The 14700-nt window shown below is 37.3% G+C and overlaps 1 protein-coding gene across 1 annotated transcript in view; it reads left to right on the forward strand.

Moving 5' to 3' along the window:
• LOC150110067 (copine-8-like) overlaps positions 1-14700 on the forward strand; it is a 301155-nt gene that overhangs the window by 139515 nt on the left and 146940 nt on the right. The window contains exon 7 of the mRNA XM_090406591.1: positions 9827-9855. Coding sequence (XP_090262717.1) covers positions 9827-9855 — 29 coding nt within the window. The remainder of the gene's footprint in view (positions 1-9826; positions 9856-14700) is intronic.

Consider the following 14700-nt stretch of genomic DNA (forward strand, 5'->3'; position numbering starts at 1 on the left):
AGAAACAGTTTATAATTCACAATAAAACATTAAAACACAGAGAGAGAGATGGTGAGCAACAACATCATAAACAAACATTTCATGCAAACTGCAAACAGTTGATTCACATTAGCAAACATATAACAGTCATATTACACTTCCTAAAACATCTTTATATAAGAATATAAGAGAGAACAGTGGAGAGCAATAGCATGAAGAATATTATTATTATCACCCAAGACCCCGTGGAGTTAAAGACTCATCTAGGAGGTCCTTTTATCAAACACACACAACTCATCATACCGTGCTTTAAACACACTCAAATTCTCTGCAGACACCACACTCTCAGGCAAGGCATTCCAATCATTCACAACTCTGCATGAAAAAAACCTGCTTCTCACTCCCCTACTCACACCCTCTTTACACAGCTCCTAGGGATGACCTCTGGTTCTCCCCTGATCTCCTATTTTCTGTAGAACCACTCCTGAATTGATCCTATAACAACCCCTTACTAAGTTAAAGATACCAAGTAATTTTATAACCTTGGTTTTAATCCTTCTTCCCAAGTAAGCAAACAGACAAATAAGTCAAGTTTGCACCTGAATGTGTTTCAAGACTTATGGCCTTAGTGTTGCACCACCACCATAAGTCTTAAACTCCTTTCTAACTTGTAGGTCTCTACCATATCTTGCCCTCTTCCTCTTATCCACTGGACTCTGCAAGTCGCATCTTCTCAATCTTTCCTCATACTTGACATTCCTGAGGTTAGAAACTACCTTAGTCAGTCGCCTTTGGACCCTTTCCAACATCTCTTCGTCCTTCTGAAAACCAGGTGACCAAATCTGAACACAATAGTCTATGTGTGACCAAATCAAAGCCTTATACAATTGAACAAGAATCTCCCTACTTCTACAAGTCAGTGTCCTCCGCATCATTCCTAGAAGCCTTTGTGTTGTCTTCACAATTTTGGCTCTGTGTCCCCTAAATTTCAGATCCTTATCCACTATCATGCCCAGATCTCTTATTTCCTCCACCTCCGACAATATATCCTCACCACGCATAAATTCTGCATTGCACTTTTGTTTTCCAAATTTTAAAAACCTTACATTTTGCAACATTGAACTCACATCCCCATTCCCATGGCAATCACTCAATTTATTCAAGTCTTGCAAGGCCACAACATCTTCTCTAATCTTCATGGTTCATCCCAACTTTGCATCATCTGCAAACAACTGAATATCTCCATCCAAATTTTCACCAATATCATTAATATAGATGTTAAACAGCAATGGCCCTAAAACAGACCCCCTGAGGCACTCCACTAGTGACTTTCCTTTTCCTGGTTATCGCTCCCCCATACACAACTTGCCTATCAGATAGCCAGTATCCAATCCAGTGCACCAATCTAATATCCAACCCCATCCACTCTAGTTTGACTATCAACTTATCATGTGGTAATCTATCAAAAAGCCTTTGTGAAATCTAAGTATATTACTGTGTATCCTTCTCCTCTGTCCATGGAAGCAGTCACCTTATTGTAATAAGTAAGTAGATTATTGAAACATGACCTCCCTTTAGTAAATCCATGCTGTCCATTAAAGATAATACCATTGTTGTCAACCCAATTCTGGATCCTAGTTCTCACAAGCTTCTCAAACAACTTAACTACAACACCTGACTCACAGATAGGCCTATAGTTTGATGCTTGAGTTCTATCACCTTCTTTATGAAGCGGCACAATCTTGCCCTCCTTCCACTTTTCAGGAACTTGACCTAGTGCAAGACTTGTATTAAAAAAATATGTCAAGGCAGGTGTCAACTCTCTGGCACACTCCTTCAGAATACGCGGTGATATATTATCAAGTCCCGCAGCCTTATTTACATCTAGTTTACTCAACTCCCCCAAACACCTCTTGCTCACTTACAGTCAGTCTCTCCTCCCCATCATCGACTGCTCTTAATCTCTCCATGAAGTCACATTCACAAGATTGAAAGATCTTTATGAACTGCTCATTAAGTATCTCCACCACACATTCTGCAACAGCTGTCTTTATACCATTTCCTCCAATCAATGTCATCCTTGCATAATCATTCTTTCTTTTGCTGACTACATATCGAAAGAACTCCCTAGGATTCTTTTTGGTTTCATTAGCTAACTGCTGTTCATACCTCTCTTTAGCTACCCTCACTAACCAAGTCACTCACCTTGCCTGGTCATTGTAGTCCTCATGGAATTGGTTATTTCCACTTCTCTTATGCTGCCTCCATAATGCCCTTTTTCTCTGTATCACATGCTTAATCTCTTTATTCATCCATTTCACAACTACTTTATTTAATGTTCTCACCCTTGGAATACATTTAGACATTGCATCTACTAGATAGTTTTTGAAAATCCACCAAGCTTCATTGATCTCTTTTCCAGCTAACTCCTCATTCCATGCTCTGCCTGCAGGCTGTCTCCTGAGCTCTTCATAATCACCCCCTCCCCCTGTAGCTCCACATATATCCTTTTCTTAGAGAGGTCCTCACACTGCTGGCAACCACCCAGGTAATCACCTCATGGTCACTCTCACCAATTGGTGGGTGATTTGACACTTCGTTTATAATTACATCCTCTGATGAGATGACCAAATCCAACACCCCTCAATCCTTATGTGCCCTCTGTTACATACTGTCTGAGGTAGTTATCCCTCAAAAACTCAAGAAACTCATTTTCTTTACTTCCAGTTGATATCTCATCATTCCAGTCTATATTGTCATAATTAAAATCGCCCATAATGATCACTCTTTTGTTATTTGCTTGGCTAATTTGATTATACATTTCATTATCATCATCATCCACATTTCCTGGTCTATAACAACATCCAACCAAGTATTTCATTCCATTCACCTCTATCTCACACCATACTGCCTCAAAACCTCTGGCACTATTTCTTTCTTGCATCTCTACTTTGTATGGACTCAACTCTTTCTCTATCATCAATAACACTCCCCCCTCTCTTTTTACCCCATCCTCACGAAACACATCTTACCCTTCCATCTCTATTCCTGCCAGGATGTCATCCTCATCTAATCATGTCTCACTTATTCCAACAATTTTTGGGTGAACAGACTCAATTAGTGCAACCATTTCATCTGCCTTGTTTCTTACACTTCTAGTATTTGTATATAAACACAACAGCTCATTCCTGGATATACAGCTAGTTCCACTGATATCACTGTATGATACATACACGATAGAGAGGAATAGTAAGGAGAGAGAGAGAGAGAGATAGGTGAATCTACGATAAGAGATTATTATTATTATTTTACACTACCAGGGAGTTGGAGTGAATTAAGAAGAAGAAGAGCAACAATTACAGACAAGTCAGTGTGCTAGTTGTGCAGAAGAAATGATGTGCAATTTGTAGATATATGGAGCAATATTCAATGGAAAAAAAACATAATATGACTAATAGATTACACTTGAATTGTTTAGTGAGTTTGGAAGTGCCATATCACAGTTAGGGGAGATACATATTAACTTATATGCAGATACTCTTTGCATAAGTGAGAGTATAATGATAAAAAAAATAGTTAATATAATTTCTTAGCTCTCAAATTTCAATAGAATATTTTTTATAAGATGCAGAGGTAGTTGTGAGTGCAAGGGAATATTGGACTTCATGAACAGTAATGCCAAAAACATTAGGAATAAGAATGAAGAGTGTGCATTATTATTATTATTATTATTATTATTATTATTATTATCATCATCCTAAGACCGCATGGGCTCAAAGACTCATCTAGCTGTGTCCCCTAACTATCCCCTAACTTTGCTGCTCATCATACCTTGCCTTAAACATATTCACATTCTCTGCAGACACCACACTCTCAGGCAAGGCATTCCAATCATTCACATCTGCATGCAAAAAACCTGCTTCTCACTCCCTTGTCCACACCTTCCTTATACAGTTTCAAGGGTTGACCTCTGGTTCTCCCCTGATCTCCCACTGTTTTCTATAGAACCTCTCCAACATTGATCCTATAACAAGCCCTTACTAACTACTTAAAGGTCTCTATCATATCTCTATTTGGACTACTGTGACCAAATCTGGGCACAGTAGTCCATGTGTGGCCTAATCAAAGCCTTATACAATGGAACAAGAATCTCCCTACTTCTACAAGTTAGTGTCCTCTGCATCATTCCCAGAAGTCTTTGTGTTGTCTTCACAATTTTGGCAATGTGTCCCCTAAATTTCAGATCCTTATTCACTATCACCCCAAAATCTCTTATTTCCTCCACCTCCGACAATATATCCCCACCAAGCATAAATTCTATATCCGATCTTTGTTTCCCAAATTTTAAAACCTTACATTTTGCAACATTGAACCTACATCCCCATTCCTATACCCAATCGCTCAATTTATTCAAGTCTTCTTGTAAGGTCACAACATCTTCTCTACTCTTCATAGTTCGTCCAAACTTTGCATCATCTGCAAACAACTGAATATCTCCATCCAAATCTTTCCCAGTATCATTAACATACAGATTAAACAGCTATGGCCCTAAAACAGACCCCTGAGGCACACCACTAGTGACTTTCCTCTTCTGGGATATTACTCCCCGATACATGACTCACTGATACCTATCAGATAGCCGATTTTCAATTGAATTAGGCTAATTCATCTCAATTCATCATCACTTGCAAGATCTATGCAAGTATACTTGAGAAACAGTTGAGAAGAATTGTGGAAGAAAAGCTTGGTGAAGAACAAGCTGGATTCAGGCCAAATAGAGGCTGTCAGGATCAGATCTTCACTTTACGACAAATAGTCGAGAAAGCATGGGAATATAACAAAGATTTGTATTTAAGTTTTGTCGATTTGGAAAAGGCATATGACAAGGTGCCAAGAGAGAAGCTATTCAATACGCTGCAGTTATATGGTGTGAATGGGGCATTATATCAAGCAATACTTAGTCTTTATTTGAGTTGTGAGTCAGCAGTTAGAATTGAAGGAAGTACAGGAAGATGGTTTAATGTTAAATCTGGTGTGAGACAAGGATGTACATTATCCCCTCTGTTATTCATTATCTATATGGATCACATTATGAAGGAATGTGGTATTAAACCTGATATCAAAATTGGAGATGTTAATGTCAGCTCTTTGCTTTATGCAGATGATGTTATACTTCTAAATAAATCCGCTACAAGTCTGCAAGATTCTCTGACTAAATTGAATAGCTGTTGTAATAGATATGGTATGAAGGTCAGCAATAAAAAGACAAAGACAATGAAAATAGGCAGAATCATTGAAAATGTCAACTGTGTTGTGAATGGAGAACCTGTGGAACAAGTAAAACATTTCAGCTACTTAGGCACAATTTTTACTGAAGATGGTAAACTAAATATAGAAATAGACAACAGAATCAGCAAAGCTGGTATCGTGGGAAGTCAATTGAATAAATTCATATGGAATAAGAAAGAAATTAGTCGGAACACTAAATTAGCTGTATACAAGACTGTGTTCAAACCAATTTTAACTTATGGATCTGAGAGCTGGGTCAGAAGTAAAACACTTGACCAAAGACTAGAGACCGCAGATATGAGAGTCCTGAGAAAGATTAGAGGCGTGAACAGATGGCATCAATGGCAATATCATATTAAAAATGAGGATATTAGGAAAGAACTTGACATTGTCAGCATCCAGGAATGCGTTAGCAGAGCTAATCTCAGATGGTATGGTCACTTAAATAGAATGGGAGAGGAAAGATTAGCAAAACAAGTGTTCTCTGCCAGGTTGGCAGGAAAACGACCCAGAGGAAGACCAAGATATAGGTGGATTGATACGGTACAAAGTGCCTTAGACGATAGAAATATAAGATCTGATAATGTTGGAGTCTTGACAAGTAACAGACTGATTTGGAGGAAAATTGTAGATAGGAAGTTAGTAATGATGTAATGTTTTCATGTAGTACTGTCATATCCTGTACACCCCTTGAGGGTACATGGCAGGAATTTGATGATGATGATGATGATAATTCATCTCCAATTCAATGCATTAGTCTAATATCCAACCCCATATACTTTAGTTTGATCATCCACTTATCATGTAATAATCTATTAAAAGTCTTTGCAAAATCTAAGTATGTTAAAAAAACGTTTAATTTTCTTGACCAAAAAGCTCTGGAATGACTTTTAATGGGATTATATTGGTCAAGTGCATATAATAAACAACTATGTTATACCAACTAGTTTCACCATCTAAGGCTGTTGGCATCTTCAGGGTATATAACTGATGTAAGGCACTAAAAAGTAAAAAACTGTTACAAACTATAATCAACCGATTCCAATTATATTAAACAAAGAACAGAGTGTGTACAATACATGCATAGAGCGTGCATGATCTCACTTGTTGTTATTTAGGAATGTACTATAGTTGGCACTGTAATTCAGTTCTGGCAAGTTGAGAGATCTAATAAGGGTCTTCCAGATCATGGGTAAGATTAGTCCTTGGTTCCTGTTAAGGTTTCGTATGCAGCGGGCAACACTGTTATAACCTCTTTAAAAATTCGGGAGCAGAAGTCCTCCTCTATGTAAGGAATTGTGCTTCTATCCCACTCTATGGTATGGTTTGTTCTTGAGAAACGACCTTAGACCACATAAAATAAGAGTGGCCTTTAAACCTACAGAGACGATTAGACAATTCTTAAGATCTCCAAAAGATAGCCATCCTTTCTCCAAATATGCTGGAGTTTATAGCATACCCTGCTCGTGCGGCTTGAATTACATCGGCCAAACTTCAAGGAGCCTTGAAATTAGGCAAAAAGAACACATAGGTGACGTCAATAATAACAGAGAAGAAAAATCGGGGTTAGCTTTTCATTTCTCAAGAACGAACCATACCATAGAGTAGGATAGAAGCACAATTCCTTACATAGAGGAGGACTTCTGCTCCCGAATTTTTAAAGAGGTCACAACAGTTGCCCGCTGCATACGAAACCTTAACAGGAACCAAGGACTAATCTTACCCATGATCTGGAAGACCCTTATTAGATCTCTCAACTTGCCAGAACTGAATTACAGTGCCAACTATAGTACGTTCCTAAATAACAACAAGTGAGATCATGCACGCTCTCTGCATGTATTGTATGCACTCTGTTCTTTGTTTAATATAATTGGAATCGGTTGATTATAGTTTGTAATAGTTTTTTACTTTTTAGTGCCTCACATCAGTTATGTACCCTGAAGATGCCAACAGCCTTAGATGGTGAAACTAGTTGGTATAACATAGTTGTTTATTATATGTACTTGATCAATATAATCCCATTAAAAGTCATTCAAAATCTAAGTATATAACTGTGTATCCATCTCCTTTGTCCAATGAAGCCATCACCTTATTGTAATAAATAAGTAGATGACTAAAATATGACCTTTCTTTAGCAAATCCATGCTGTTCATCAAAGATAATATCGTTGTTGTCAACCCAATTCTGGATCCTGGTTCTCACCAGCCTATAACTTTAACCACAACAACAACAACAACTGACACACACAGATAGGTCTATAATTTGATGCTTGAGTTCTGTTATCTCCCTTATGAAGTGACACAATCTTGTCTTCCTCCCACTTCTTTGGAACCTAACCTGATGCAAGATTCATATTAAACTAATATGTTATGGCAGATGTCAACTCCCTGACACATTCCTTCAAAATTTCAAAATCTGTGGTAATATATTATCAAGGCACACAACCTTATTAAACATCTAGGTTGTTTGCTCATTGCCCCATACACCTTGTGCTCACTTATAGTCAGTCTCTCCTCATCATTATCCACTGCTCTCAAACTCTCCTTGATGTGACATTTACAAGAATCAATGCCCTTTATCAACTATTCATTAAATATCTCAACTTTATCCTCTGCAGCTGTTCTTATTTCATGCTCTCCAATCATTGTTGTCCTTCCATAATCTTTTTTTTTTTTGGCTTCATTAGCTAATTACTGCTCATACCTTACTTTTGCTACCCTTACAAACTGAGGCACCCTCCTTGCCTACTCTTTGTAATCCTCATGGAACTGATTATTACCGCTCCTCTTATGTCACCTCCATAATGCCTTTTTCTTCTATATTACATGCTTAATCTCTTTATTCATTCTTTTCACACCTGCCTCATTTAACCTTCTGACCCTTGGAATACATTTAGTCATTACTTCTACTAGATATTTCTTGAATATCACTCAAACAACATTGATCTCCTTTTTAGCCAACTCTTAATTCCATGCTACATCTGCAAGCAACTTAGCTCTACTACTACTACTACTACAACTACTTAGCTCAATTTTTCCAAAAATTATTGGTATTAGTGAGACTGGTGATGAGGTTGATGGAGGATAATATGGTTTATGGATAGAATGTACAGTATTGTATTTGCAGGGAAGAGGTGTGTAGCTAATGATAATAGGAGAATCACAACCTAACGTAGAAATTCATCAGAAAGGCAAGGACAATGAAATAGTGCATTTGAGTCTGTGTGATATGAAATAGAATCAACACAGTGAAATATATGTTGTGTGTGTGCTGCTATATACTATGGACATGCACATTAGTAAATTTGTTCAGTGAGTATAAGATGAGAATTATTATGGGGGGGGGAGATGAAGACTTAAGATATGGGTACATGGGAGGAAAGGTGCATGAGGAGCAAAGAAATTGAATGCTAAAAGTTAATTGTCTGGAGTAGAATGTAATAGAAGATACATAAAGTTTGGATGTTCACCTGGTGTCAACATCAAAATATTTGTCCATAACTAATCCACTTTGGCTCTGACTGTAGTGAGTGATCATGCAGTCTTAACATGGGATATAGATAATCATATAGAATTTTCAGTTAAAAAGGGTATGTGTGGAATGACAGATCCAGTGATTATAATGAACGTTGTTGACAGCTTGGAATGAGAATGCTAGCAGTGCTTAGGAATTGATCAAGGTATGTTTGAGAGAAGTATGGGATTATTATGGGGGGGGGGGGGATGAAGACTTGAGATATGGGTACATATGGGAGGAAAGGTGCATGAGGGGCAAAGAAATTGAATGCTAAAAGTTAATTGTCTGGAGTAGAATGTCTGGGTTAAATGAGTGAAATTAGTAGGAGCTGCAAAAAAGAAAATGCTGTAAGAAGAAACATAAAGAAAAAGATGATTAGTAAGTACATAGTCATGAGCAGTATATGGTATATAAAGGAATGAGTAACCAGCTACTAAGGAAAGCAAAATCAGATTATGAGGAAATTAGTTAAACAAGCTAAAGGAAATTTCAGATTGATTCACTGTGTAGTGAGTAAAAGGAAGAATGATCATGGTAGAGAGATGAATCAGAAGCAGATGGAATAGTTGAATTATTGAGTGATTACTTTGCAAGGATGTATTATTCATGTGGGGATATATTGCACTGACAGGTGTTACAGATGGGACTAATGTGAGACTAGATGTAGGTGAACTGGAGGTGGTGCTTAGTATATTGCAGAATGTGAATAGTTCCATGTGGTTGGATAGGATATCTGTCTGTGTTATGCAAAGATGCATGAGAATTTGCATTGCCCCTAAACCAGGCTGTTTGACTCAGCGCTAGCAGGGTCCAAAAGGCAAAAAAATCGCATGAAAAGTTTAAATTTCTACTTAAGTTCATGTAGGGGAAAACTAGGCATTCTTGCTGTTTTCTATTCACTTGCCCCAAAGTGTTATTTATCTGTGTAAAATATGAAATGTGGCTTCTTAAAATATAATCAGTTTAGTAATAACATACAAACTTTTGGCTCAAAATTCTTTATACTAAATATTCTATATTTATTTCATTATAAATTTTACAGTAATAGCAGAAGAACTAAGTTCCTGCAAAGTAAGTTTTCAAACTTTTTTCTGTACGTATATTTTTTCATACTTAAATTATCTTTTGCTCCTTAATGGTGTTTGGTTTTTAGAAGAAACACACTGTAATTTATTTATTATTTTTTTAAGTAAATCAATATTTCATTGATGTACTATATGTAATTCTTAAGAATTGGTAGCATCTAACATCTATCACAAAATACATGTGAATTTAGCAAGCATACTCTGCCCAAAACTAGAAACCAGAATAATAGTTTGTAAACATTATTTAAATTAAGGGGATATTAAATCCCACATTGTTTTAAAACCGAATAAGAAACTCAAAGATTGGAATCAGAGAGTTTCTTGCCGAATATAGTAAACTATAAAGTATTGGCGACCACTAACGTGAGCTAATGCAAGTGACCCTAGCACGTAGAACTCAGGTAGGGGAGGTCACTACCCAGACCGGTTTCAGCCTTTTTTGAGGCTTCATCAGTGAGTAGCTAGACCTAATACCAAAGTGTATAGCGAAAAGAACTTATATACTCTGCTATACGAGTTTCCCCACCATAATGTAATAACAACATACATTTCCTAGGAAATGTGTTTTTACATTATGGAAAATACCTAAGAATAGCAATCAGAACTTTACCGACTTTGCTGCGAGTTCTCCGGTATTGCACTACATGCTAGGGTCACTTGCATTAGCTCACGTTAGTGGTCGCCGATACTTTATAGTTTACTATATTCGGCAAGAAACTCTCTTGAGACCACGTGTCATAAACCTATCGTCGGAAACACTCATTGAAGAAGCCAAGAACGCTCTCAGTCTAGGACATAACTTTATCGTCATGCCCAAACAAATTCCTAAACTAGAAATCATGATGAAAGTAGAATGGGGTATCCACAATCTTCAGCCAGCAATGGCCAATAATGTGCGACTAGATATAGCAAGTATTCTAAACAAGGCTAAGCCTCCAAAAAGCAATATGCCACGTAAGCAAATAACTGCCCTGAAAAAGTTATATAATAATAATATTATTATTATTATAAAAGCCGATAAAGGAAATGCAACAGTTATCATGAATCAAGAAGAGTATAACAGAAAAATGCAAGATCTCCTATGTGACAGTTCCACGTATCACATTATACATCGAGACCCTACGATGTCTCAAAAGAAAAAAGTCCGAAAATTACTGAAAAAAGTGACATCGTGGCCCAAAGAAATCATCAGGAAAATAAAACCAATTCATGTTAAACCACCCTGTATTTATGGATTACCAAAAATCCACAAAACTAATATCCCCCTACCCCCCATAGTCGATAGCATAGATAGTTCCACATATAAACTGACCTGGCATTTAGCCAAGTCGCTTGCCTCCCTTACTAGCAAAACCTCTACTTTTGTAAAAAATTCAGTCCATTTCAAAACACTGGTTAAAAATCTAATCCTAAAAGATTCAGACATAATGGTTAGTTTCGATGTCACTTCCTTATTTACTAATGTAGCACTTATAGACACTCTTGATTTAATCAAGTATAAATTTCCCCCTGATATTTTTGAATTATGTAAATTTAAGAAAAGTCTCATTGGCTATGTTATTGTTGATAGTGATGTTCTGCAATAGCTATATTCTGCAACTGATAGTATTGTTAGACAAAGGCACCTTTGAAAGCAGTTTCCACACACACATACACTCACTGATCATAATGTTAACCAAATCTACAGCAGTCAATAGAATTAGTTGTTCAGAGATGGTATAGGACTTTTTACACTTCGCAACTCTATATGCAACCTTGTATGATGCTAGCAAAGCATTGATTGGTATTGACACCTGCTGAGAAAAAGCATCTTTTTGTTGTTTTAATTCTTTTAACTTATTAGTAAAATAGTCACAAGGTTCACCAACCATGTTTCGATGATTGGTTTCTAAATGGCATTTTAGCTTACTTGGACACATGCACTCTGGAGCCAAAACTGACATACACAGTTTTGGCACAGGAATGCATGCTTCCCAGTAAGCTAAAAATATGACAACAGTTATTTGTATTTTGGCTTTACATCGACAGATATCAAGCCAAAATACAAATAACTGTTTTCATATTTACAACATTTCCACTCTTCTTCATACCCACATCACTAGTTTGTGGTGCATCCTCTTTATTTTCACTCCTATTATGCTTATTAATGTTCAATAAAAACTTGTCCATTTTTAGGAAGATAAGAACAACAACAACTTTTAAAAGTTTACTTGATCACAATTGGTTCCATTCAGTTGGTTTGATCTTCAATAAATCAAGGCCATGGAGACAGCTATTTATATATAAAGACAAAGTACCGAGAAAGTTCGATAAATAACTAGAACAATCCATTCACTATATTTACATTGATGCACTGAGCGACACTCAAGTCTGTTTGCACAGCGAGCTGAGAAACAACTGCCTTCTGCACTGCAGTGACTAGAACAATCTAAAGTTTAATAGACTCTATTAAAATTCTGATTTCAAGCACCATCTAGTATTATTATGTATTACTAAAAGCGAAACAGTTAGTGGTTTGTAAACAGTTAGTGTCCGTTAGATGTCCTTCCTATCATTGTATTAATATATCAATGGTCTGATTCTAAAACCACATGGGCTAAGTGCCATTTCAGTGAAAATACTGGAATATTTCACTTCAACCCCAAGGCGCTAGAAAAAAGAAACATCTGTTTCAGGAATTGAAGTGAAATGAAGTGTTTTTCTTTGAATCAAGGGATGATTGCAACTATAGAAGGGTATTTTGCAGATCTTACTGAGAACCACTACAGAGACGGGATAATGGTGCTGGAATAAATGTATTAGTCTTAAGGGAGATTATGTTCAAAAATAAAAATCATTTTATAATTATAAATTTGATTTTTCATTGTTAGGCCAAGAACTTTTCAGACCACTCTCGTTTTTGAGTGTGTGCACAAGAAATTGCTGTGACCACCTGACTACTTCAGTGGGCCACCAAATGTACTTTTTCAGCTCATTTTAAGCACATTTGGATCTTAGTGCCAATCTCTTCTCATATTCCAGTTTTGCCTTCCTCACTATACCAGTTACTCTCCTGGCCTGTGTCTTATATTCTTCGTGCATCTACCCTCACCCCTCTCCTTATATCTCTTCCATAATCTCTTTTTTAACTGCAGTTCCTGTTTGATATTGTCATCCACTTGACACCAAATTGTGTTCTCTTCTTCACTCGTAGAATACAGCTTACTGTTGCTGCTAACAAATATTCCTTCACAATTTCCCAAGTACTAATGAAGCTGAGTTCCCTCCATGGAACTTCCCCTAGTTGATATCTAAGATTATTTTAATCACCTGCTTTATAATTCCACATACGTTCCCTTTTCTTTGATACTCCTGCATGTCTATTCATATTCCAAGTCAAAACCACATGGTCACTCTCTCCAACTGGTGGAAGAGATGTCATCTCACTTATTATCAGCTCTTCTGATGCTATGACCAAATCTAAAACTCTTGAGCCTCTTGTTCACTCTATTATATGTTGCCTAAGACATTTGTCCCTCAAGAATTCTAGAAATTGCATTCTCTTATTACTACATGCATTTTCCTCTTCGCACCTTATACTGCTGTAGTTAAAATCTCCCATAACAATAATTCGGCTTGCGCTTGCCAAGCTCAACTGCCTAAACATTTCCTGCTCCCTACTCTCTGTGCTCCTTGGTTTGTAGCAACACCCACTAAATATCCTGTCTTGGCCACTGCTACCATACACTTTCAAAACCATTAGTGTCACTGCCTTCCAAAGCCTCCACTCTTAGAGGACATAAGTCATCACTTATCATAAGCAGTACTCCACCTCCACGTTTTCCTTTCCTATCCTGCCGAAAAATGCTGTGCCCTGCTACTTCAATTCCTATTATTATATCATCTTCTGTCAACCATTTCTCAGAGAGACCCAATAATCTTTGGCCAGGCTGATGCTATCAGCACCACCAATTCATCTCCTTTACTTTGGATACTCCTGGCATTAGTATAAAGCATAAAAATGTCACTGCTTCTATCCCTGTTATTATCCTTTCTAGACCATACCGGATTCAGTGTTACCTGATTTGGACCCCTTCCCCCAAGTACCCATTCCCATAAGAGGCCAACCCTGCTACCATCCACCCTGGGAATTCTAGTTTCCCTGCATTGACACACCAACTCATTCAGAAAACAGCAATCACTCTAGATGCCTTTGTCCTTCCTCATTCAAATGTAAGCAGTCCCTTGCATACATTTGAATGAGGAAATTTCTGTCTTCAAATGCCCTCCAAGCATCTCTTCACTATCATACCTGGGCATCACACAATCTTTCCTCTCTGTGTTTTCTTTTGTACAACCTCAAGCAAGTATCTCAGATCTCTCACTGCCCGATTTACATTGCCTCTCAAATCATTCGTGCCCACCATCACAATCATTTCATCCCTCCTTTCACCCCCTCTTAATTGCCATAGCCACACTTTCTATATATATAATAAAGTATTAGTGCTTTACGAAGAAGGCACTTTTTGGCATGTAAACATTGCGTCACATTCGCGTTAATTGCCTGGGTGTGCTTTCAAAATGCATATAACTTTGAGCCATTCGAAAAGATGTAAAGAGGGCAAAGCGTGTCAAATTCTTAGTGTTGTATTATTTTTAAACCGCTGAGTAGGCGTGACTAGGTGAGCTTAAATTTTGAGCTCACTCAGCACCTAGCGGCGGTGATTGGTTATTGTGTCAACCGATCCAATTGAATGTTGTCATGAGTTGAGAGATTAGTATATCCAATGGCTTTATTACAAACAGCTGTTACACGTTTTCTGGAACTGAAAATTTGAAAGTGGATGTTAGG

The sequence above is a fragment of the Typopeltis vanoorti genome, chromosome 1 (genome assembly GCF_054136105.1).
Source record: "Typopeltis vanoorti isolate ZY-2024b chromosome 1, IOZ_Tvanoo_1.0, whole genome shotgun sequence".
Taxonomy (NCBI): domain Eukaryota; kingdom Metazoa; phylum Arthropoda; class Arachnida; order Uropygi; family Thelyphonidae; genus Typopeltis; species Typopeltis vanoorti.